General features: G+C 39.6%; 1 protein-coding gene across 1 annotated transcript in view; it reads left to right on the forward strand.

The window, feature by feature from the left end:
• Nucleotides 1–26,090, forward strand: part of LOC126412870 (fat-like cadherin-related tumor suppressor homolog) — an 894,730-nt gene that overhangs the window by 829,189 nt on the left and 39,451 nt on the right. The window contains exons 27-29 of the mRNA XM_050082746.1: nt 6,265–6,426; nt 17,685–18,002; nt 19,188–19,469. Of these exons, the coding sequence (XP_049938703.1) occupies nt 6,265–6,426; nt 17,685–18,002; nt 19,188–19,469 (762 nt within the window). The remainder of the gene's footprint in view (nt 1–6,264; nt 6,427–17,684; nt 18,003–19,187; nt 19,470–26,090) is intronic.

Here is a 26,090-nt window from a genome sequence, read left to right on the forward strand (position 1 = left end):
TAAATTTCCTCAGCATGTTATAGTCTTAGGTGGAGATTTCAATTTACCAGATATAGACTGGGACACTCAGATGTTTAGGATGGGTGGTCGGGACAGAGCATCAAGTGACATTATACTGAGTGCAGTATCCGAAAATTACCTCGAGCAATTAAAACAGAGAACCGACTCGTGGAGATAACATCTTGGACCTACTGATAACAAAAAGACCTGAACTTTTCGACTCTGTAAGCACAGAACAGGGAATCAGTGATCATAAGGCTGTTGTAGCATCCCTGAATATGGAAGTAATAGGAATATAAAAAAAGGGAGGAAGGTTTATCTGTTTAGCAAGAGTAATAGGAGGCAGATTTCAGACTACCTAACAGATCAAAATGAAAATTTCTGTTCCGACACTGACAATGTTGAGTGTTTATGGAAAAAGTTCAAGGCAATCGTAAAATGTGTTTTAGACAGGTACGTGCCATGTAAAACTGTGAGGGACGGGAAAAACCCACCGTCGTTCAACAACAAAGTTAGGCAACTACTGCGAAAGCAAAGAGAGCTTCACCGCAAGTTTAAACGCAGCCAACACCTCTCAGACAAACAGAAGCTAAACGATGTCAAAGTTAGCGTAAGGAGGGCTATGCATGAAGCATTCAGTGAATTCGAAAGTAAAATTCTATGTACCGACTTGACAGAAAATCCTAGGAAGTTCTGGACTTACATTAAATCAGTAAGTGGATCGAAACAACTGTCACGTGGGATGACAGCAACAATATGGAGGGGGTGAGAAGGGGGAAGGGATAGTAGTGTACAAGTGGGGAGACTGAGGAAAGCTGTCTGGTGGAGAGTTCAGGGACTAGAATGCTGACAGCCATGGCACCAGGAGGCTGTGGAGCACGGAGGTGGGGAAAAAAGGAGAGGAACGGAGAAAGGAAGGCAGATGCATTGGCAGAGGTTGGCTAACAAAGAGGCTGAGAGATGAGAATGGAGAAGAGATGATAGGACAGAGGTGATGGAAACTGTTGGATGGAGAGTGTGGGATCAATATGTTATCATAGGTTGAGGCTGGGATGGTTATGGGAGCAGAGAATATGTTACGAGGATAACTCCCATTGGTGCAGTTCAGAAAAGCTGGTGATGGAGGGGAGGATCCAAATGGTTCAGATGGTGAAGCAGCCATTTAAATTAAGCATGTTATGCTCCACTGCTTGTTGTGTCACAGGTTGGCCTACTTTGCTCTTGGCCACTGTTTGGCAGTGGCTGTTCATCCTGGTGGACAGCTGGTTGGAAATCATAACAACACAGAAAGCTTGGCAGTTGGTATGACTACCAACCGGCTGTCCACTAGGACATATTGTCATGAGCTCTTTCCATTTCTTCAGATATATTGTCTACCCCTACTACACACTTCTACACCATCAGTAGTGGCTGATATCATTTTAAATCCAGCAATGTTTTTTTTCTGAATACTCCTCAAGCTGCATCATATACTACTTTGCATAAATGGTTGTAGAAATACTATCCTAGGTTTCTTAATTTGTAACCATTATTTGTGTACGCACCACTTTGGATAAAGTACCATACTAAGTGGGCTTACAAAAATTAAATTTTCATGGCGGCATTTTTAACACCATTCACACTCTTTCACCAACGTACCTTACTGTAATGAGGTAGTTCCTCAACAGGAGAAATAGCATGCTAAAAATTTGTGTCCTGCTTTATCAGAATAGCTGGTACTAGTGTTCCAAAAAGTGGAAACTGTCTGGACTCATTCTGTAGAATCATGGACTCATTCCGTAGAATTCATAGAATTTTTCCTGTTGAGAGACCTCAAGAGAAACTGCAGCCAAACTATGTTTGATATAATCATCTTGAGGTTGAAGCTCTTTTGTCCATGTTTGCTTTACAACTAGATTTGTTTATTTGTTTTTGGAGGAGGTCCACCTTCATCAAAATGCAGTTTTATCTTTTATTTGTCAGACATGATGCTGAAACTTCAGTGAAACATGTCTCGGATATAAAAGAAAAGATAAAATTTTGTTTTTCTCAAGGCAGACCTCCTCCAAAAATAAATCTATATGTTTGGTATTTATAGCATTGTAAAGATGCATCCAGTACTTCCTTTTCTTTTTCAATGTTTTGAGCTGTAAATAATGATAATCCATGATACCGCCTTCTCCAGAAGAGCTCATGACTGCAACTGAGACTGAGACAGAAGCGTGATTCATGCTGTCCTGTTGCTTGTTGTGTTAACAAGTTGCATATCAATCATCCCATAGTCCCAGTGGGAACATGAGTGTCTCACCAATAAGTACGTATCACGGGACCTCCACTGCAATGTTTCATATCATCTCAGTGTAAACCATGCCTAAGATTTGAATAAATGGAGAGTTTATCTCATATTTCACAATATACTAGGTTTTTGATAATTGTGTCATGTAACATAGAACCAAGTGCTTTTGCTCAGACCTATAAAAGTTGCAGAAATAGTCAGGATTCCGTAATAAGCCCATAACTGTTTTTATCATGGTTTCAATTGCTGTTAGAAATGACAGGTGAGACTTAAAAAAAGTGATGGCTTTGTTTCTTTTAAAATAATCGTATTTGTGAAACTTGACTTTCTCTCAGTGTATAACGTATTCAACCAGCATACAGGAATGTAGACAGACATCACTTAGCTGCATTCCCATAAGTTGTTTGAATTATAAACTTTTCTTTTAAGTATACGGTTTTTATTATATTCAATATGGTGGTACCAATGATATAAGTCTGCAAGTACTTGGAACTTTTGTAAGCATTTTTATGATTTGTCATTTTTGGGGGAGGAGAGAGATCTTCATGTAATATTCTGTTTGATAGCAACTGCAATTTGATTTTGTTTGTTGTATATTTTACAATGAATTTACTGAATCTATAATAGAATTGTATTTTTTAACTGTGAAGTCAACTTTTTGGTTTACAAATACTATTTTAAGTGAATTGTGATGAAGAAAATTGCACACTACTTGTCTGTCCTGCTTCAGCAACCACTTACCAGACTACTGTAATTAATGTGCAACATAAATACTTTGTATTCCTGGTAGCGGAAGTTCCATGTATTACTGGCACACTTCGCTGCTACACGCTAAGCTATATGAACAAGTCATTGTAATGGAAATGAAGAGACTCTGAAATATCATTTAAGTAAACAATTTAACACTCAGGCTGTTCACTACAGTGCAGATAGAATGAGAGTTGTATTTTACTACTGAGGTCATGTTACAATAGAGGAGGAGGTAGTATTTCATGAGCACCAGCCTTGTTGTTGTGGACAGTGTCATATCTACTGCCAGCCAGTTTTGTAGCTCTTATAAAGCATGATAATAGTAGTCATCAAAATACAGAATATTTACTCAGAATTGCTACAGTTTAGACATTGAGAATAGTTATTTGTAATATTTATGCTGGCAGTTGTAATAAAAAATCCTCTATTTAATATTTTGCTTCAGTTAATATGTTTACCTCTTCATGTCACATTGTAAGTACATTGTTAAAATTACAAGGGACAGAATAACAGGCTACTTTCCTTCAGGTGGTGAAATTCATAGTACTTAAAAAGTAGAAAACAGTAATCTTGTATCTGAGAAATAAATGTTCCTCCTTGAGGGAGAAATGAGGGACTGGCTGTGGAAAGCTGGGAAGAGGCCGTGGGGACAGATCACTCAGCCGCTAGGTCCTTCTGTGAGGACAAGGACAGGGAGAGGCAAAGACAAAAGAAAACGTGTCAGAGATAGTAGAAAGCCAAATATATTAAAATGGTAAGTGCTGTGTCAGCTTCATTTGAGAGATAATAATAAGGGATGGTGTGAGAAGTAAAGAGGGAGGAAGAGAAATGAAAGATGAGAAGAATAAAGCAATTTGGAAATGCAAACAGAGAGAGAGAGAGAGAGAGAGAGAGAGATTACATGAAAAAAGGTTGAGTGTGTTTGTTAATGGAGGTTAAGCCTAAGAGAGTATAGAAATTAAAAAGCAGATTAACATTTCTATGTTTGGGAAAATTAGTATTTGGGTAGGGATCTGAAAGGCATGTATTTATAGTGGATACCTCCAGTACTAAAGTCACCTAATATCTGGAGATGGAAACATGCTGTCAAACATATCCTCTTATGATGCCACTATCCTGGACCCACCTGTATTAACACACCCTTCCCTCTTATTACAGAATGGCAGAAATGAATTACTTATTTGCCAGTTTTCCTTTCTTTTTTAATTTAATTTCTTCACTTCAACATTTCTTTTTTCTTTTAAGTAAATTAGAATATTATGGTGTAACAGGAAATGCTGCAGAATGGTTCAAATCTTATATCTCTGGCAGGAAAGAAGAGGTGTTATCAGGAAAGAGACATGTATTAAGCTATCAGGCATCATCCAACTGGGAACTAATTACGTGTGGGGTCCCACAAGGTTCCATCTTAGGGCCCTTACATTTTCTTGTGTATATCAATGACCTTTCATCAGTAACATCACGAGATGCTAAGTTTGTTTTGTTTGCTGGTGATGAAACATTGCAATAAATAGCAAATCAAGTGTAGTCTTAGAAAGATTTGCTAATAAAATATTTGTGGACATTAATCACTGGTTCCTAGCCAATTCTTTGTCACTAAACTTTGAAAAAACACACTACATGCAGTTCAGAACATGTACGAGGTGTCCCACAAGTATATGCCTAACATATGATTACAAACAGATAGAAGAATTGGACAGAGTTAAATTCTTGGGATTACAGCTTGATAATAAATTCAACTGGGAGGAGCACACCACAGAACTGCTGAAGCGTCTAAACAAATCTCTATTTGTAATGTGAATTCTGTCAGGCATAGGGGATATAAAAATGAAAAAGCTGGCATACTATGCTTACTTTCACTCCATAACATCATATGAGATTATTTTTTGGGGCAATTCATCAAGCCAAGCTAAAGTATTCCAGGCACAAAAACGTGCAATAAGAGCTATGTGGTGTGAACTCAAGAACATCCTGCAGAGGCCTCTTTAGGGTACTAGGGATACTAACTACTGCTTCCCAATATATTTACTCCTTAATGAAATTTGTCATTAAAATACATATCACTTTTTCAAACCAAGAGTTTAGTTCATTGAATCAATACTAGAAATAAGAATAATCTTCTCAAGGATTTAACGTTGCTTACTCTTGTACAAAAAGGTGTGTATTATTCAGGAACAAACATTTTCAGTAACTTTCCAGCAGCCATAAAAAGCTTAACAATCAATGAAATTCAGTTTAAGAGAAGCCTAAAGGATTTGTTGGTAAAGTACAATCTACCTTCTGCACCATTTCAGTGCAGTAATGTGTTCATTGTAAATAAGTATAGTAGTAGTTCTATTATATGTTTATTACCTCATAAATAAATAAACTTTTTTTAAATTATACATTCAGATCTTAGTAAATGAGTGTTGTAAAATGATCCTTTCATATAGTGTTCATTTTAAAAAAATAAAAAATAACGGTTGGGACCTGTGGTAGGTACATTAGCTTATTTGTTTTAGTTGTAAATATTTATCATGTATTATTGTTTTTCTGACATGTCCTACATTCTGGAGGACTTCTTCACTACAGATCAATTGGAATTAAAGTAAATCTAATCTAATTTGATTTTCTTAACTGCATTATTCTTTTACGCATTTCATGTGTCTTCTTTTCCTAATCCAAATTTACTTCTCACTCTTACTGTTTATCATCTCTCAACTGAAACAAGCACATTGCCTATCAGTGTACTACCTTTCACCTCCTCTCTCTGACTTGTTCTGTCATCTTTGCCTCCCATCTCCTCACAACAGGTGGGCCCCTCCCGACCTAGAGTCGTGTGGCCTGTTCACCAGCTCCCTTTGAAATCTTCAGCCAACCACTCTTTCTGCTATGAAGAACAAACATTTAGTTGCCAAATCTGGGGTTACTGTGTTCTAATTGTTTCTGTTAGCTGTATGAGGAATTTTGCCTCCTATAGATGAGATCTGGGCAATTGTTCTGCCTTTTTATAATGGTAACAGGTCCCTCAACTGAATTTTTTGTTTGATTCCTGTAAGTATGTTGACTATTTGAAATTAGTAGGTGCCATTCAGAGCTTTTATACCATCTTTTTCTCTCTTTAGGATTTCATCAGTTCTTGTATCATAGATTAACCTTCACTTTTTATCAGTTTTATTTGCAGGAAAATGTTTGCTTAAATGCATGTTTCCTCTCAAGCATTTCTCCTATACTAACATGACAATGTACCTTTGTTCCAGAAAATGAAGTATTTCAGTTTTTTGTAAGAGCTCAAGATCGAGGAATGCCTTCTTTATATGCTGATGTTCCAGTTGATGTCTTCATTATGGGTTCCCAAGATGTAGCACCAATGTTTGAGAGAAAGGATGACAACTTCTTCCTTCAAGAAAGTTCTCCACCAGGTAGGTCATGTATTTTCTTCATACAGGCATTTTAAATTTTTTTGTACCTTTAAGTTGACATGCACTTATACTTAGATCAGTGACATTAGTACTAAAAAACAAAACAAAAACAGAGAGGAGAAGAAGAAGAAGGAAAAAAAGGAAAAAACCTAACTCTTTGCAACCAGTGTCAATTTTGTCAGTTGGATGATTTATTTATACATAACTAGTTTTGCCCATTAGCATATCTTCAGATAGTGGAATGCATTTATAATATTATTTCACAGATTCCTCTGACATATATATAAAAATCAAAGGTTGCGTGGAAATGGAACCACTCATCTGTAGCTGATTGACGCATGGCACATGTACACACCTAACGGCAGAGAGATGTTGTGCCAAAAATCTGTATTGTCGTCCTACAGCTGATAAATACTCATTACCTATGAAAATCTGGGATCACTTCTTATTTTAATATCTTTTTGCATAGAATGTAGCAGCATTTATATACATTCAGTGGTCATAGTAGTAACAGCAGTTGCTGAACGCGCAGGGAGTATTAATTATGATATCTGATAAGATATGTACAGAAGAACACGGCAGAAAAAGGGGTGGGAGAAGGAACTGATAAAAAAATTTATACCGATTCAAAGTAACCTTCCTGATAATGCCACAGTGCTACACAAGTTTACACATAGTAAAGGATTAAAGGTACAATTGAGTCACTGAGCAGTAGACTGGCATAAAAGAAAATGCCACCCATTACATATACATAAATCTTGCAACCAAATATAGAAGAGGAGTGGTTTAGAGTAGAATGGGAAGATATAGGAGGAGTAGGGGGGGGGGGGCTTATGGGAAAGGAAAGTGACAGCTAGGAGAGGGAAAGGTAGCAACTGAACAGGGTAGACATGTAACATAGATGATCTAACTCCTTTGTAAGCAGGGGAGGAACCTACTTGTGGTACAGAATGAAGTCTGCAGTTTCGGGGAGAAAAGGGGTGGGGGACGTGATAGAACACAGGCAGGGAAAGAATCAAGGAAGGTAGAAAAGTGTGTGTGCGTGTAGCTTAATGAATAGATGGATCAAATTAGAGTGGAGTAGATGATGCAGTGGGACTAGGGCTAGTGGTGATTTAGCACAAATGAATTATATTTTCAAGGGATGTGCTGTTAGGACAATTCCCATCTAACTGTTTTGAGAAGTTGCTAATATTGAGGGAGGATGAGACATTCGGATGGTATGGTTTGTGAAGGAGCCATAGGAGACAAGCCCGATGTTTTCAGAAGCATGATGGGTCACTTGATGCATAAATTTACTCTTGTGTCAAAGTTTGGTGTGAGGATTCACTGCGATGTTTCATTCCCATATCATTACCAGATAATAAGCATGTTTTGTTTGTATGTTGTACAAATGTTCTGTAAACAGAAAGTACTCATTTGGAAAGACCTGTACTGAAATCTTTATGGTTATTAATAAATAGTTTCCAGCCAATTCATTGTCACTAAACTTCAGAAAAACTTACTGTAAGCAGCTCAGAATGCTGCAAAGGTGAACACCTGAGTGAAAATATTGATGTCTTGGGTTTATGACTTGACAGTAAAATTTAGATTAGAGCACAGAACTCCTGGAACACCCAAACAAACTTTTTGTTTGCAATGCAAATGTTGTCAGGCATAGGTGAAAATTACTGGCATTTGGTGCTTACTTTTAGTTTGTAGTTTCAAATGGCATTCTGTTTCTGACATAACTTAATAAGACATGCTAAAGTTTTTTGCACTGATCAGCCAGATCATTATGACCATCGGCCTACTATTGATATAAACCTGTCCAAGCGATAGCAGCATGACCTGGCAAGGAATAACTGCTAGTCAGACTCACACGCGGTGCATATACTATCAGTGAGCATGCTGTCCGATTGTAGAATGGGGAAAACGTGTGAGCTATCTGAATTTGACCGAGGGCAGGTTGTAATGGTCCGGAGGCTCAGCACAAGCATTTTGGAAACTGCACGACCTGTCATGTGTTCAAGGAGTGGTGTGGTGAGCATCTTCAACACATCGTGAAATCAAAGCAAAACAATGTGGAGACATGGTGGGGTTGCACGGCTGTCCCTTATTACAGAGGTCAGACATCATAAGCTGTGAAGACCAGTAAATCAGGAACTGTGATGGAACTAACATCAGACTTTACTGCTGGGCAGAGAACAAGTGTGTCTGAACACAGAGTGCACCATACACTCCTAAGAATGGGCCTGCTCAACCGTCTGCCCATGCATATGCCACAGATGACAACCCATGCTTGTGGCAATGCTAACACCATGACATCGGCAACTATGACTGAAATGGGCAAGTGACCATCAGCACTGGACACTGGCACAGTGGCAGAGCATTGCCCGGACTGATGAATCCCATGATCTTCTTCCAAACATGTGGCCCTTATTCAGGGACACAATTTTTTAATAACTTGACAGCAATAATGAAAAGTTTGTCTACTACTAGAAAATGGATTGAAAAGAGTTTAAAAGGCATATTTATTGGTGGTCAACTCCTCCCAGTCCAAGTAAGATGATGTTGTTGTTAATACACTGGACTAATGTTGAGGAGGACAGTGGTTCAATTCCTCTTCAAGATCATTTACCGTGGTTTCCCTATATCACTCTCGGCAAACGTCAAGATGGATCCTTTGAAAAGTACATGATAAACTTCTTTCTGCAATCTGAACCTGCGCTCCATCTCTAATGACTTCATACTTGATGGGACATTATCTCCTAAGCCACTTTCCTTCCATTTTCTTTATTGTTGTTGTTATTATTGCCTGGTACGATAGCTCGGGAATGATCTTACACATTTTTATGTATAATAATAGTTTGCTACTCACCACATAGAGGAAGTCCTGAACAGCACAAAGGCACATTTAAAAGTAGACTGTCCAGTATTATTCACCTATCGGACAAAGTCCTTCATCAGCAGAAGAAATACACATACATTTTCATACAACCATAACTCACACACACATGGTCACTCACATCTTTTGTCACTCTGGCCGCACTGCAGAGAAAATGATCTTGGTTGATGTGGTTCATGCTGGTACATAAGAGGGAGGGGAAGAGGTAGCAGGAAAGGTATGTGGGAACATGTGTATTGCTGCTTGTGGGAGTGTGCAAAACTTGGCAGGAATGGGATGATGGTAGGCTGTTAGGTGAAGAATGGAGGCTTTGCTTTGCTCAGTGCTGGGGAGGGGGGGGGGGGGGGGTGTTGATGGGAGGATAGAGAAACAGAGAAGGGGGGAAGAACTACAAGGTGTTTCAAAAAGAACTTTGCAACTTTGAAAATTCATATAAATTAATTCATAGTACCTACAAAGGTGATTGTAGTGTCAATTTGTACGGAAATGCATCAAGTTTTGTTTTGTGTAGTTCGCTAGTGCTGAATCACATCGTAAGGAGTGCTAGTGGCAGTTGCATTAAAGATGGCTGCCTTTACTGGACCTGAGCGTGCTAGCAGTGTGTTTTGTTTGAAGAATCAAAGTATGCTAAAGATCCTGCTAGTATGCCTACAATTTATGAGGGGCATACATGTTTTGTAGAAACAGGGTGTTTTTGGTAAGACATGGGAAATCATCACGTCATCCGAGCACATCTGATGATGTCGTAAAGCAAGTGAGACAATGTTTTGTCAACAGCCCTATGACATCGACCAGGTGTGCATCTCGTGAACTGCAAATCCCACATATGGCTGTTTGGCATGTATTGAGAAACCGTTTGCATTTGAAACCATACAGATTGCTGATTATACAAGCAATAAAAGACACTGATAAAATTGCTCACCAAAACTTCTGTGCAGATATGTTAAATCAGTTACATGAGGATGAACGTTTCTTGGACAAAATCATCTTTTCTGACAAGTCGACTTTTCACTTGAGTGGCAAGGTTAACGCACATAACTATAGGATGTGGGGCAGTGAAAATCTAGATCAAACATTGCAACATGTTCATGATAGCCCTAAACTGAAAGTTTTTTGGGCAGTGAGCAAGAACAAAGTGTATGGCCCCTTTTTTTTTGTGAGAGAACCATCAACGGGATAGTGTGCCTGGATGTGTTACTAGAATTTTGGATACCACATATCAATGAGGATGACCAAGAACGAAATGTTTACCTCATTCAAGATGGTGCACCATCCCTCAGTGACCACTTTCCAGGTCAATGGATTGATCATGATGTGCCAATTGCATGGCCCCACATTCCACAGACCTGACAACACTCAATTCTTTTATGGGGATTCATCAAGGATATTGTGTTTGTACCTCCTGTGCCGGTTTCTCTACTTGAACTTAGAGCATGAATTTGCGCCGCCACTGAACAAGTTACACTTGCAATGCTACAGAGAGTTTGGGAGGAAACTGACTTCCGATGGGATGTGTGCAGGATAACTAATGGAAGCCACATACAACATCTTTAGTTCAAGGTAAAAAAAACTTGATGTGTTTTCCTACAAAATAACACTACACCCAACTCTATACCTTCTTTCATTAAATTTATATGAATTTTTAAAGTTGTAAAGTCCTATTGAAACGCCCTGTATTCAGGTGCACTTGGGGGGGGGTTGGGGGGGGGGGGGTGGCAGTGCGTATGTGGTGGAAGTGAGGAGAAAGGAAGGGGATGGAGGCAGTTGGGAATAGGGACTAACAAAGAATGAGACCAGGGGGTTACAGGAATGAAGGATATGTTGTAGGAAAAGTTCCCACCTTCACAATTCAGAAAACCTGGCATTGGTGGGAAGAATCAAGATGGCACAGGCTGCGAAGCAATTGCTGAAGTCAAGCGCATCATGTTGGGTGGCACGACTGGCAAATGTGTGGTCCAACTATCTTTTAACCACAGTTTGGCAATGGCCATTCATGCAGACAGGCAGCTTTTTATAGGTCATGACCATATAGAATACTGTTCAGTGTTTGGAACTAATTTGGTAGACCACATGGCTGCTTTCATAGGTGGCTTGGTGTTTGACTGGGCAAGAGTTGCCTGTGAGATGCCAAGTGGTCGTGGTAATGGGAGAGTGCACAGGACAGGTCTTGCATCTAGGTCTATTACAGGATTATGAGACATGAGGCTAGGGTTTGGTAGTTAAGGTGACACAGAGACAGTCATGGATTTGTGTAGATTTGGTGGGCAGCAAAATAACACTGTTGGTGGGGTGGATAGGGTAATGAGAAGGATATTTCTTACTGTGACAGTAAGAGAGGTAATCAAAACCCAGATAGAGAATGTGATTCCCTTGCTTGTGTCATGGATGGTACTGAGTTACAAGGGGGGGTTGCTCCTTTGTGTGTTGTGTATGCCCAGTCAGTGGGTAGGATATTTACTTGTGAGACAAAGCATTGAGATCTGTTTCTGGGCAGGATTGGGAGAGTAATTTTGCTCTGTGAAAGACTCAGACCCTCACAATTTTTAAAGAGTACTCACCACTGCAGACATGGTGATGACAATTACTGACTAGGCTTTATGAAATGGGTGGCAGCTTGAAATTGAGATGTTGTTGGTGATAAGTAGGTTTGATGAGGACAGAGTTACTAGTGGAACCATCTTGTGAACTGGAGGTCTACATCGAGCAAGGTGGCTTGTTGACCTGAGGGGAACCGGGTGAAGCAAGTAGGGGAGAAAATGTTACTGTTTCCAAGGAATGTGGATAGCATGTCCTCACTTTCTGTCCAGATCATGAAAATGCCAATGATGAATCTGAGTCAGGTGAGGACTTTGAGATGTGAGGATTCATCTAGATGGCCTAAGCATAGTCTGGACTGTGATGGAGACACATGGTTGCCCATGGCTATACTGCAGATTTGTTTGTATGTGATGGCATTGAAGGAAAAGTAATTGTGGGTGAGGATATAATTGGTATGTTGGTATTGGTATTGGTATGTTTGGTGTCATTTGAGTGTTGGAAAATTTAGTGTTCAGTGGCACCAAAACCATGGACAGTGGAGTTGTTGGTGTAGAGGGAGATGGCATCAATCATAACAAGTATGGCACTGGGTGGTAAAGGGACAGGAACTCTGGAGAGACAATGGAGGGAATGGTTAGTGTCTTTTATATAGGTAGATGGTGTTGGTCCACAAGGACAGAGATCCTCTCTTTGGAGAACAGTATTCAGCCACAATGGGACATCTTAGGTTGTTGGGATTAAGCATTTTAAGAAGCATCTACAAGGGAGGAATCTACAGAGTGGTAAGGGTAAGGAGACAGGTAGACACAGGGGAGAGGTTCTGTGAAATCCAGGGAACTGAGGAGGGACTGGAGATCATGCTGAATTTCTTGAATAGTATCACAGTGGCAAGCCTTGCAGGCAAACATTTCTGAAAGATGCCAGCGAAGTAATCCCTGTGGTTCAGAACACTAGTGGTGGAGCCCCTGTTGGAAGGTAAGAGTATAAGATCAGGATCATCTTTTAGGTGGTGAACTGCAGTTTGTCCTGCAGTCCTGAGGTTGGTTTCCATGCTGAGGTATTTGGGGAATGATAATGAGCCAAGGTTTAAGATTAGTAAATCCTGGAAACTTAACAGAGGTTGACTCTGGTGAAGTGTGGGTGGACCACAATTAGAAGCGGGAGTAAACTGAGTGAGACAGGATTCAATATGATTTTTGGTTGTATGATAGACAACACTGATAGCAAAAAAACTTGCTACTTTAGGAGAGAAGACTAGAAGATCTTTAACAAGCCCAGCATCGTTACATTTGGGACTGGTGCAAAAGGTAAGGCTTTTGGAAACTGCTGAAACTTCTGTGGGTCTTAGGATTTTGGAGGACATGTTCATAATTGTCTTATTAGTCTATTTAAGCTTTAGTTTCTGTAGGGTGGCAGGAGGGAGTTTTTGAGAGTGTGACAGATGTAATAGATCTACAGGACAGGTTTTTATGGCTATGAAGGGTTGTTGAGGAGGTTCGATAGGGGCCATTGTGGTGGTGGTGGATAGTAGTAGCCCAAGGTGAGAGTATGAGGTGAATTCATCAGATAATTTTCTGAGGTGGTGGTGTGCATGCTGCTCTAGTTTCTGGAAGGAAAGGGTTTCAGTCTGAGAGCAGGAGGATTTTAAGAATGCAATAGAGACAATGCAAGGAGTCTTGGGCCCGAGTTACATGGTTTTGCAGGACATCAGTGATGGCTATGCTCTGACAGAACTTGAACAGCCATTTTGGAAGGATGACTTGCAGCCAGAGATGAATAATTTAATGGTCAGGCCATTTGGGGGAAATTCCATGAGCTAGTTAAGAAGGCAGGAGCAGTATGTGGGACTGAGTTCTGGCTAGGGGAAAGGACACCTTCCTGCATTGGCACAGATGGAAGGAACAAGAATCTGTAGTGGAGGATAAAAACATTTGAAAATACATGTGAATATCTTAAAAACTCATGAAAGGTTAAACCAGATGAAGTACAGTAACAAAGGACGAAACCAGATTAACTAGAGGAAAAAATGAGATGAAAACAAAATGAGATTGATATGAGAAGAGGGTGAAATTAAAGTAAAAATAGAAATAAAGAGATGCTAATTGTGTGAGGGTGCAGGTTTGGTGGTCAGATAAAAGTAGAGAGGAGTAGAGGAGGTCAGCAAAAATGATTTGGGTAAGGTTAATATGGTGCATGCAGGGGTAGAGGGAGTTTCTCAGGGTATGAAGTGTGAGAATAGAATTATGAGTGTCAGGCAGGACCAGGAAAACACGTGAACATATGCATGGGTGAAAGGAGGTGTTGGGATCAGTTTGAAGGTATACATTTACATGTTTCTGAAAAATTATGTGTTACTTAGTAAATGATAATATGTTTAAAATAATTTGATTTCCACATCCTTGAAACTTTTCCATATAAGATCTGTGGAAGGAACTGTTATTGCAAGAACAAATGTGATTCATAGAGAAACGTGTAATGTACAGTGAAGTACAAGTTGTGCATAGCACTGAACATATTTATTGACTGAACAACAATAATACAGTTACGATCAGGCTGAGCACTCATTTATGATCACTTAAATAATACGTTTCTTTGGTGGCTCACTAGAGGGCACCCAGGTCACCAACCCAGGCGACCTCTATAAGCAGACCAGTGAACTGCATGGATGCGCGATTTCTGAAATCGCATGTCATGAGTGAAGTTACATCATTCCTCCCTTCCAGGGCTAGGAAAACCGAGTACAGGAAAGCACTAGACACTGAAATATGCATGGGACAGAAAAGCACTGGTACTGAAAAGCACTGGTTCTTTAGCAGCTCTGATACTGTGAAAAAAAAGCACTGATATCTCAAAGCAGTGAGATTATGAGTCACGGAAAACACCAATGAATGTGCTGACATCCATTTCAAAAGATGGCAAATATGGCTGCTGCAGCATGTGGCAGGCAGGCACCGGCAAGTAGGGGCAGAAATGATGAGGGACTGCTTTGGTGTCTCCCCCCCCCCCCCCCCTCATGAGACACCATAGGGCAGGACCAGTGATGGCATCTCCATGGTGATGTCCTCATCGCGTTTGGCACTGGAGGCAACAGTAGGGGCATTGGAGACAGCGGTTGCACAGGACTTAGCAATGGAGATGACAGAGGCTGCAGTATCAGGTGCAGCAGGTGCTGCACAGGCGATGGTAGTCGAGAAATGGGAGCAGAACCCCAGGCAGTGACCTGCCAGGCAGTGACCCCCACTGCAGCATGAACCAGACTGTCTGTGACACAGAAACAGGCATCTGCAGGGCAGGGGGGGGGGGGGGGGGCTCTGGACTCACGCAACTGCAGCTGATCAAAGCAACAGGATGTCTGCCTGTCAGCCCAGGGGGGAAAACAAGCCCACAGGACCATCCTGTTGCTGAACACAGTGTTTACAAGAAGTGATAAGTTGCGTAATGTCTCCATCTATGCCACAGTCAATACATGTGACAGTAGGCCAAAGCTTTGGTGTGAGAGGTCTTCCAATGACTGACATGCAGAAGTCACAGTACATTACTGCATAAGGAAGCGATAATCACAACCCAGGGAGCAGCATCCTCTGTAGCAAACAAAGGAACCCCATCAAACACAAAAAGGCGGTGCTGGAGGTAGACTTAATCACACAAGAGATCTGAGGCATGGCACAGGGGTTTTTCCAGCCAACCATGCTGCACAAAAGAGAGGACCCATCTAAGTATGGGATCCGTGGCAACAGCCGATACTATTGTGGCACTAGTGATCGGAAAACCATCGACTGTATTCTGGTTCTCAGTATCGAAATAGAAATAAAGCAACTCATCCTGGTCAAATGCCGGATCTGGCTCAATCAGAAGGCAAGATAAGGCATCGTCGTCAGCGTTGGCGTGTTGCACCATCAGCCGGTAATGGATCTGGTAATGATAACGGGAGAGGAATCGAGCCACTGCTGCAAATGATGTGCTGCCGTGTCCAAAGGGTTAAAAAGAGCAACCAACGACTTGTGATCCATGATTAAATAAAACTTAGAACCGTACAAGAAGACTTGAAAATTTTGAAGGATGAACACAGTCGTTAAAGCCTTCTTTCCAATCTGAGAATACCACTGCTGGGTGGGAGTTAAAGTTTATAAGCGTAAGCAATGGGTCCTTCAGACCCATCTGTGTATTTGTGTGCCAACACTGCGCCAAGACTGTGCTGAGAGGCACCTGTAACCAACGTGAGATGCTGACCAGGCTGAAAAGTGGCCAGACACAAGGCTGATTGAAGCTTAGATGTAAGCAAAGCAAATGCTTGGTCACAAGCAGGGGACCAAAAAGAAGGCATGTTTTTGCACAAAAGTGCGTGCAGGGGCTGAACAACAGTGAATGCATCTGTTAAAAACTGATGGTAGTACACAACTTAGAAACACCTGCAGTTTCTTAATGGAGGTCAACCACAGCAAAGCCAAGATTGCATCAACATGGTAATCCAACAGCTTGATCTCTGTGTGAGAAATCTCAAAACCTAGGTACTCAATTGACCACTGAAAAAAATTGAGATTTGGCAGGATTGCACTTGAGGCCAGCAGACTGCAAAACAGAAAACAACAAGATTGCTAAGGTGTTCTTCAGTGGAAGAGCCTGAAACAATGATATCATTGAGGTAACTAATGCAGCTGGATACAGAGGCTGTCAGCTGTTATTAAAAAATCTGAAACATTGCAAGCACGCTAGCAACGCCAAAAGGCAAGCAGTGATATTGGTATAGGCCAAAAGGTGATATTGACGATGAGAAGGTGCCTAGTGGCCTCATCCAAGGGGAGTTGGAAGTATGCTTCCAACAAGTCAATCTCGGAAAAGTAGTGGCCGCCTGACAATTTTGCGAGCAACTCATTAGGGCAGAGCAAAGGGTATGTATCTATCACAGACTGTGCTTTAATTGTTACAATGAAGTCACCACAGAAGTGAAACTTACCTGTCAGCTTCTTAAAGATGACTACAGGTGTAGCCCATTTACTCGAAGAAATAGGCCAAATGACATAAAGCAACCTCATACGGTCTAATTTGCTTGCCAGTGTCGCTTTTACACACCACAAAATAAATGAGGGCAGGTGGACTCTTACATGGTACAGTGGGCATGGAAACCTGTAGCACAACAGACCCATGGGAAAACAGAGTCGAGAAATGAGAGCAGAGAGACTCCAATTGCTGAAACGGAACTTGATCCTGAACACTTGCAGCATACCTCCCCCCATGCAGACAATTGCCTATGGCTCATAATGCTTCAAAGGACTGTGCTATATTGGGCACATCTGTAAGTGTCAGATTCTCACAGTGAAGTGCTTTTTTTGCAGAATTCCCTATCCAGGAATAATATCATGCACCATGCAATCAACATAGGATTCATGATGAGCGCTAGTGACAAATTTATAGTTATGGCTCAACCCAAGAAATTCGACAGCACATCAGAGATGCAAGTCAGCTGTAGAAGCAGTGAGAGTATCAAAATAAAAACAAATTAATTAGAAGAATTCCCATTTTTCCACCTTTCTGGCCCTTATTTGGATGGGCTGCTGAGAGTGATGAATACTGAATTGTGTTGAGCTCTTTTTCAAATATTTACCTGAAATCATATGGTAATATCTGTGTCCATTTTTCATACAGAGTTGCTATTACAGAAATAATATTATAAGGCCACAATGAAATTTTATGATTAAAGAGTTATATAACCATCGAGTATGCATCTCGGTGTGTGTGTGTGTGTACTTTTCCTTTCTTTTCCTCCTGTGAAATTTTGATCTGGTCACTTCACATTTAGGTCTATACAATGTTATTTTATTTTATGATTTTGCAGGAACAATAATAACACGGTTGAAGACTGTCACAAACATCTCTGTTCACTATCGCATAATTTCTGGTAATGAAGATATTCCCACATTTTCTGTGGATGGACAAGGACAGTTGATGCTGACTCGGCCTCTTGACAGAGAATCACATGACGTACACGTCATAGCAGTTCTTGCAGAAACTGATTCAAGTCCTCCTTTGACAGCACTAGCTGAAGTTACTTTAAAAGTTCTTGATGAGAATGATCATATACCAGAATTTGAAAGCAACCCATATAAGTTAACCTTGGCTGAAAATGTAGAGGAAGGAACATCAATACTCAAAGGTAAAATAATTATTTCCATTACTGACACCAAACTTACATGTTACTTATTTCTCTCCATTTTCTGTACCTATCTATTAATGTGTATTAGCATTTTAGTTCTAAATCAGTCAAATATTAGCTTAATGATAAAATTCCTTTACTTTCTGTACATTTTAAGTGTGATGTCACTAAAGACTCCTTTTGAAATGCTGGTAGTTGTGCAAAGGTTAGGATTACTTTCATTTTCCTCTTTCCATTTTCCTCTTTCAAGAAAGAAGCTCATGTAATACTTGGAACTGCCTTTTTGAAAACATCTAAACCTTTTTTTAGCTCTGTTGGAAAACTGCATAAAATGCAAGATGTAAAATGTAAAATCTTACTTTTTTTGGGCATATTGGTGTACTGTTTATACCTCTACAAGTCCATCCACTTGAAGTCAGTGACGATGTGAAGATGTTTATGCCACCACAGTTTGTACTTTATTTTACTCGTATCTGTATTGATCTTTTAGCAAATGTGGAATATGATGTTGGTCAAGTCAGTTTGCATTATCATGAACATTATGCCATGATCAGTAATATATTGCAGTGTGATGAGCTCACGTTTTACAAAATAATGAGGCAATAACTCGATCATATACACATTTAAAACATAAGTAGATTTAAGCTCAATTGTCTTCAAGTTTTTGATTCATAAGTAAATTCTTTATGTAATTTTAAGATATAATTTTTCTGAAAATGTGAAACAATGGTCATTCAGCTGGGCACTATGTTACAGCTATACAGTGAATATCTCAAGAATTCCAGAAAACTAATATATAATGGAATATACACATTTGTAAACAATGATGATATAGTTGAAAGAGTATACACCAAAAATGGAGCAAACAAGTAAAATAATGGGGTAATATCTATAGAAAAGGGGCCTATCTAAAATATTTTCTTCCTTACTCAGTACAACATGAGCTAACCTGTTATTTTATCCGTGTTTGATCTTGTAAACTCTGCACCCATTAATGATCGGCATTGAATAAAGCAACCCGCCACAAATACTTTTAAAATGCTTTATTTCAAAGCTGTAGCCAGAAACCAGTTATGGCGCTAAATTAAAGCATTGAAGTACTTTGCACACACATATGTACAGAGAGAAAGAGAGAGAGAATAAATGTTATTGAACATGTAGCTAAATATGTGTACTTTGTTTCAGTTGTTGCACATGACAAGGACATTGGGAGTAATGGAGAAGTGCGGTATTCATTTGGTTCTGATATTGGTGATCTCGCAAATGTATTTGCTGTTGATGCATATACTGGCTGGATAACTACTCTTGTGCAGCTGGACAAAGAGAAACAGTCAGAGTATGTTTTCCAGATTGTTGCAACAGACAATGGAACTCCAAAACACTTTACTAGAACTAATGTTTATATTAAACTCCAAGACTACAATGACAACCCTCCTGTATTTGGTAGTAGACATTATGAGGCTGCTGGTAAGTAAACTTTGCATTTACTGAAGAAGTAAACTGGTTATAGATTTGGTCAATATAATCTAATAACATGAATACATTAAATATGCTTTATTCATTGCATTTGAAAAACTAAAATCTGTCTGCTGTGTTCTGTAGTACAGGTTGCAGAACATTGTGGACACACACAGACACACACATAAAGATTGAAATAAGAGATGAAGGAAGGGAAAGAAGGCCAAATTGAGTAGTCAGTTGAAAACATAAGAGCAACTGTTTACCAAAGAGAGAAATATATAGAAAATTTTAGGAAAATCCAAGCGCTGAAGTCATTTCTACATCTACATCTTCATACGTACTCCGCAATCCACCATACGGTGCTTGGCGGAGGGTGCCTCGTACCACAACTAGCATCTTCTCTCCCTGTTCCACTCCCAAAAAGAATGAGGGATAAATGACTGCCTGTATGCCTCTGTATGAGCTCTAATCTCTCTTATCTTATCTTTGTGGTCTTTCCACGAAATGTAAGTTGGCGGCAGTAAAATTGTACTGCAGTCAGCCTCAAATGCTGGTTCTCTAAATTTCCTCAGTAGCGATTCATGAAAAGAATGTCTCCTTTCCTTGAGAGATGCCCACCCGAGTTCCTGAAGCATTTCCGTAACACTCGCGTGATGATCAAACCTACCAGTAACAAATCTAGCAGCCTGCCTCTGAATTGCTTCTATGTCCTCCCTCAATCCGACCTGATTGGGATCCCAAATGCTCGAGCAGTACTCAAGAATCGGTCGTATTAGTGTTTTATAAGAGGTCTCCTTTACGGATGAACCACATCTTCCCAAAATTCTACCAATGAACCGAAGACGACTATCCGCCTTCCCCACAACTCCCATTACATGCTTGTTCCACTTCATATCGCTCTGCAATGTTACGCCCAAATATTTAATCAATGTGGCTGTGTCAAGCGCTACACTACTAATGGAGTATTCAAACATTATGGGATTCTTTTTCCTATTCATCTGCATTAATTTACATTTATCTATATTTAGAGTTAGCTGCCATTTCTTACACCAATCATAAGTCCTGTCCAAGTTATCTTGTATCCTCCTACAGTCACTCAACAACGACACCATCCTGTACACTACAGCATCATCAGCAAATAGCCACACATTGCTATTCACCCTATCCAAAAGATAATTTATGTAGATAGAAAACAACAGCGGACCTACCACACTTCCCTGGGGCACTCCAGATGATACCCTCACCTCCGATGAACACTCACCATCGAGGACAACGTACTGGGTTCTATTACTTAAGAAATCTTTGAGCCACTCACGTACTTGGGAACCAATCCTATGTGCTCGTACCTTAGTTAGGAGTCTGCAGTGGGGCACCGAGTTAAACGCTTTCCGGAAGTCAAGGAATATGACATCCATCTGATATCCTTCATCCATGGTTTGCAAGATATCATGTGAAAAAAGGGCGAGTTGCATTTCGCAGGAGCGATGCTTTCTGAAGCCGTGCTGATGCATGGACAGCAACTTCTCCGTCTCAAGGAAATTCATTATATTGGAACTAAGAATATGTTCAAGAATCCTGCAACAAACCGATGTTGAGGATATTGGTCTGTAACTTTGAGGATGCATCCTTCTACCCTTCTTATATACAGGTGTCACCTGCGCCTTTTTCCAGTCGCTCGGGACTTTACGGTGGGCAAGAGATTTTGTAGGGCAGATCAGTGTTTCTTCTTCATTGGGGCTCAATGCTGTAGATTTGGCACACTATATTTAAAGAACTATCTTCTTTGCATTCTTAAACTTATGTGAGACATATACTTCTTCTATTTCAGGAATCTGACTGAGGCATTGAATATTATGGAAGCCATCAGGCATATTTCCATAATATTCTACCATTTCTCATTACAGTGTTCGCTGTTGGTATTATCTCTGTAGTAAACAACAACAGTAATCTAGAAAGTGTTGCCAAGCAATTGTTTTATAATTTTGTTCACAAAATTCACTCTCAGAAAATTTTATCAAACCAATTACATTCATCTCTGCTCTGACCATAGATGCACACAGAATATTTTCATTGCATATGATATTTAACAGATTCAAAAGGTTTTTGGTATTTATACAGATAACAGATTTGGCTGTGAGCATCATATGCTGAGGAATTTAAAGAGGTTCTGTCCACAAACACTTGCCATTATAATAAATTCTAGTTTTGTAAGTATCAATCAACATATTGTGCATACCTCCATACCCTTTTATGTTATGGAATTGTACGCCAAATTTTATAATTCACAAGTTAAAGTGCAGAAAGTATTTTGTTGATGAAATCTCCTCAAGTTATCAGCTGACTCATGGCTTCATGTTGTTGAAATGTTTCAAAAAGTCTTACTCCTCATCTTTAGATGTCACCTGAAGATAATTAGTAGGAAACTTGTCAAAACATAGAGACCACATGACACTACATTTCCATATAGACAGTATTGTTTACTTAGAAACAAATTAAAGATATCATATTAATAATGCAAGATGGAAAGTTATCTTCATTATGGCATTAAAAATATTTTCATAAAAAAGGCCATAGTTTCAGGAAAAATCTTAATAATCAAGATTGCAAATATAATTTTATTGATTACTAGTTTCAGCTTATCTGCAAGACATCTTCAGATCATAACAAAATACTCTGATTAGTCTACAACTGATGAGATACATCATCACAGTTTGTGGGACCAGGATTGTTTGTTTTACAATGCACACTGACAGAATCAGAGCCGTGCGGGATTAGCTGAATGGTCTAAGGCGCTGCAGTCATGGACTGTGTGGCTGGTCCCGGCGGAGGTTTGAGTCCTCCCTCGGGCATGGGTGTGTGTGTTTGTCCTTAGGATAATTTAGGTTAAGTAGTGTGTACGCTTAGAGACTGATGACCTTAGCAGTTAAGTCCCATAAGATTTCACATACATTTGAACATTTTTTGAACAGAATCAGACAGTTTACATATGTGGACACTGAGATCATGCTTTCCACATTACGTTATTCTAAAAAAATGTCTGAAGCAGTAACTGTTATGGACTATGTAGAACGAGATGCCTATCCCACACTGGAAACCAGTACAATGTTATCTCCATATGTGAACATAAACACCATGTGTTGCTCATGACATAAGCCTCAGAAGATTAGGAAGCAACTGTGCTGTGGCAGGCAGAAGACTTTGGCAAGCATAAGTTCAATGTACACATATACAAAGTGAATCACCTAAAATATTGTGGAAATGGAAAGTATTGATGGTCTGGGCCTTGTATTGTTAACCAACAAACAGATTGTAATAATACTTAGAAAGTGGATTTTTTGTGCAAACATACACTATTTTAAATGGAATAATGCCATTTGTCATTAACAAACTAGTGAAAATTGTTTAGTTAGTTAGTTACTTGTTCCATTGATCAGTCTCAGGGTAACCGTTATGATGTGGAACATGTCAAGTGAATAATAAATGCACATATGAATAAAGAAAGCTTACATTTTTTTACCTATCCCATTCCCTTAAATGGCGCAAAACACATACATAATATCTACAGATTTATTTATTCATATTCAAGAATTCAGCTATGGTATCAAAGGAGTTGTCAAGGAGACATGATTTCTGTTTATTTTTGAAACTATTACTGCTGTCTGTCAAACATTTTACTTCATCTGGTAATTTATCGAAGAGTATTAGAGCAGCATATTTTTACCCCTTTCTGTGCCAAAGATAGGTTAAGTAGAGGATAGTGCAAGTCTTTCATTCCTCTGGTATTACAATCATGAGTGTCACTGTTGTTTTTAAACTGGTCCATGTTGTTGAGAACAAATTTCAATCGTTCCATTTACGAGATATTATATTGTGCAAAGTTTCCATGCTGACTCTTGTTTGTGCCATTCAACCTGCATAGTTGCTGGGTACGATGATGTTATGTTTGCTTACAATGTGCTTGTGTATTCTGTGAGTGCATTGCAATTTGCTAGTCAGTGCGTCACAGCCAGTAGATTGTGAATGGATGATGGGATTTACCAGTGCAGAAAAAGCCAATATGCTCATGGTGTATGGAGAGTGTAGGAAGAGTGCAGTTCATTGTTGTACACTGTATGGAGCAATATATTCAATAGTCCGTACCAGCTACACACAATGACATGCAACGACTTATTACTGCAGCCCGTTCAGTAATTTCTGCTAAAATGGTAGCATGTGTGCAGCAGTCATTCCATATCAGACTGCAAGCATGTAATGCCACACTCCCAGTGGTCATTTTGAATACAGCCTGTGATGGTCAATTACCTCGTTGTTGGTCAGAAACCACATAACTAGTGTATGCACTTGAGTTGTTCTTTAATGTATGCTACCACAGATGTTGCACAAGAGTCAGTGTGGGAACTTTTCAAAATACAATATCTCATAAACGACTCTCACTAGAATCCTGCAACAAACACCACTGACATTCTAATCTACCCTACTTTTAGTTTGTTAATGGCATTAGGCGTTGTTCCATTACAAAGTGTATGTTTACACAAAAAATACACTTTTTAAGTGTTATTACAATGTACTAAGTGGCTAACAACATAAGCCCCTGACTACCAATGCATTCTGTGAAAACAGCACATTGGTAGCACTTTCCATTTCCGCAGTATTTGTGTTGCAAGTTTTAAGTGATTCATGCATTTGTATGACGACTTTTTATTCTGTGATAATTTACATCATTGTTCCATTGGATCGTATAACAAATGATCCTACTCACACAAATTACCACAATGTGTCCCACCATTTGGCAGTTGTACACTAATCAGCATATTTTTTTTATAATCTGAAGTCGAAACTAAAATTTTATTTCCAATCTTGATTGTTAAGTGTTTTTCTGAATCCACAGATTTAACAATTGAGATTGCTTATCTCCAAATTTGACTATGTCAAATAATGAGATAAAAAAGGATTGCAATATACACTAACCTTAAAATCTTTCTCAGTTGTGAATAATATTGAATGTATAAAAGGTATCAATTTTTGTTTGAAAATTCCTATAATTAGTCTAAAATTTTAATATACACAGGCATAGTGTGTTATGCAGTTTATCTTTCTTTGTGTAGTTCCATAAATTTATTGCATTGCAAATGATGATCCATTCTTATATTGTACTAAATTTTTTTCATGTATCATTGTATATAATTGTAAATTACCTATTTTCATTCTGTATCCTTGTTTGGTACATATGAAAACGCATCTGCAGAAAAAAATATAAAATTAGTCTCTTAGTTTACTCTCCAGCATAGTTCTGAAGAAGCTATACACATAACATTCATTTACGTTTCTGCTTTTCTATGTAAATACTCTGTAAAGTTCCATTTTTCTGAAATCACTATTGCCAACTTTTTACATGGATTACAGCATATTGTTTCTTACAAGTTGAATGAAATATACATGTCTGTTGTAATTTAACACTAAAGAAAACAGCTCACCAAATAGTGGAGGCATTGGGACTGCAGTTCTGCAGGTTGACTGGGTGAGGAGTTGTGTTAGATGGAGAGGGCGAGGATAGAAAAGGAGGCAGGGAGGAGGGTTGGAGAAGAGTGGCTGATGGCTCAGAGGGGGGGGGGCAGCAAGTGTGCAAAATAAGAATGTAGGAGGGAGAGTTAGCATGTGCATGGGATAGGGAGGTGACACGCAATCACCAGCACCTCTGTGCATCACATGAGATGATGATGATGATGATGATGACATGGAGAAATGGATTTGGAGGGTGCAACAGAAAAGAGCAAGAGTAGACTGTGGGGAAAAGGGTGTGTGCAGGCTGAATGAAGTTGGGGCATGGGCAGGGGACTGTTGGAGATTGAGGCCAGGAGGATTATGGAAACTAAGGACAAATTCCATCTACATAAACTGGGGGGGGGATCTAGATAGCTAGATGGTATCAGTTGTGAAGCAGCACTTGGTGGTCATTCCTGTTCTTGGCCACAGTTTGGCAGTGGCCATTTAGTTAGGTAGGAAACTGGGTCTCCAAATAAAATACTGTGTGAAATTTTAAGCACAATTGGTGTAAGGTATGACTGCTTTCCAGGAGGCCCTGCCACATATAGGATAAGAAGTGCCTCTGAGGTGACTGGAGTAGCTTTTGGTGCATGGGTCCACATGACAGATCTTGCACCGGGGTCTTGTACGGGGGTATGAAGCATGTGGCAAGAGGTGGAGTGTAAGTCTGGCACAAGGATATACCAGGGTGTTATGTTGTTTTGTTGTGCAGTGGAATATCACTTTAGTAGGGATGGGAAGAATTGGGGATAGTATGTTCCTTATTTCTGTGCATGATAGTAGATAGTTGAAGCCTTGGTGAAGGATATTGTTTAGCTGTTGGTTTCCAGGATGATACTGTGTGATAAGGGAGGTGCTCTTTTTGCAGCTGGAGCTGGTTTTTGGGGGTGGTGGGAGGATTAGATGGATGTGAGGATACTGAATGGGAAATCTGTTTGTGATCCAGTTTTGGGGGATAGCAGCTGTCTGTTGTGGCCTTAATGACACTTTCAGTACACTGTACAATGGAATTTTTGTCACTGGAGATGCACTGTCCATGGGTGACAAGACTATAAGAGTGTGTGATATCTTGGCATGGAAGGG

The sequence above is a fragment of the Schistocerca serialis genome, chromosome 7 (assembly GCF_023864345.2).
Source record: "Schistocerca serialis cubense isolate TAMUIC-IGC-003099 chromosome 7, iqSchSeri2.2, whole genome shotgun sequence".
In the NCBI taxonomy this organism is placed as follows: domain Eukaryota; kingdom Metazoa; phylum Arthropoda; class Insecta; order Orthoptera; family Acrididae; genus Schistocerca; species Schistocerca serialis.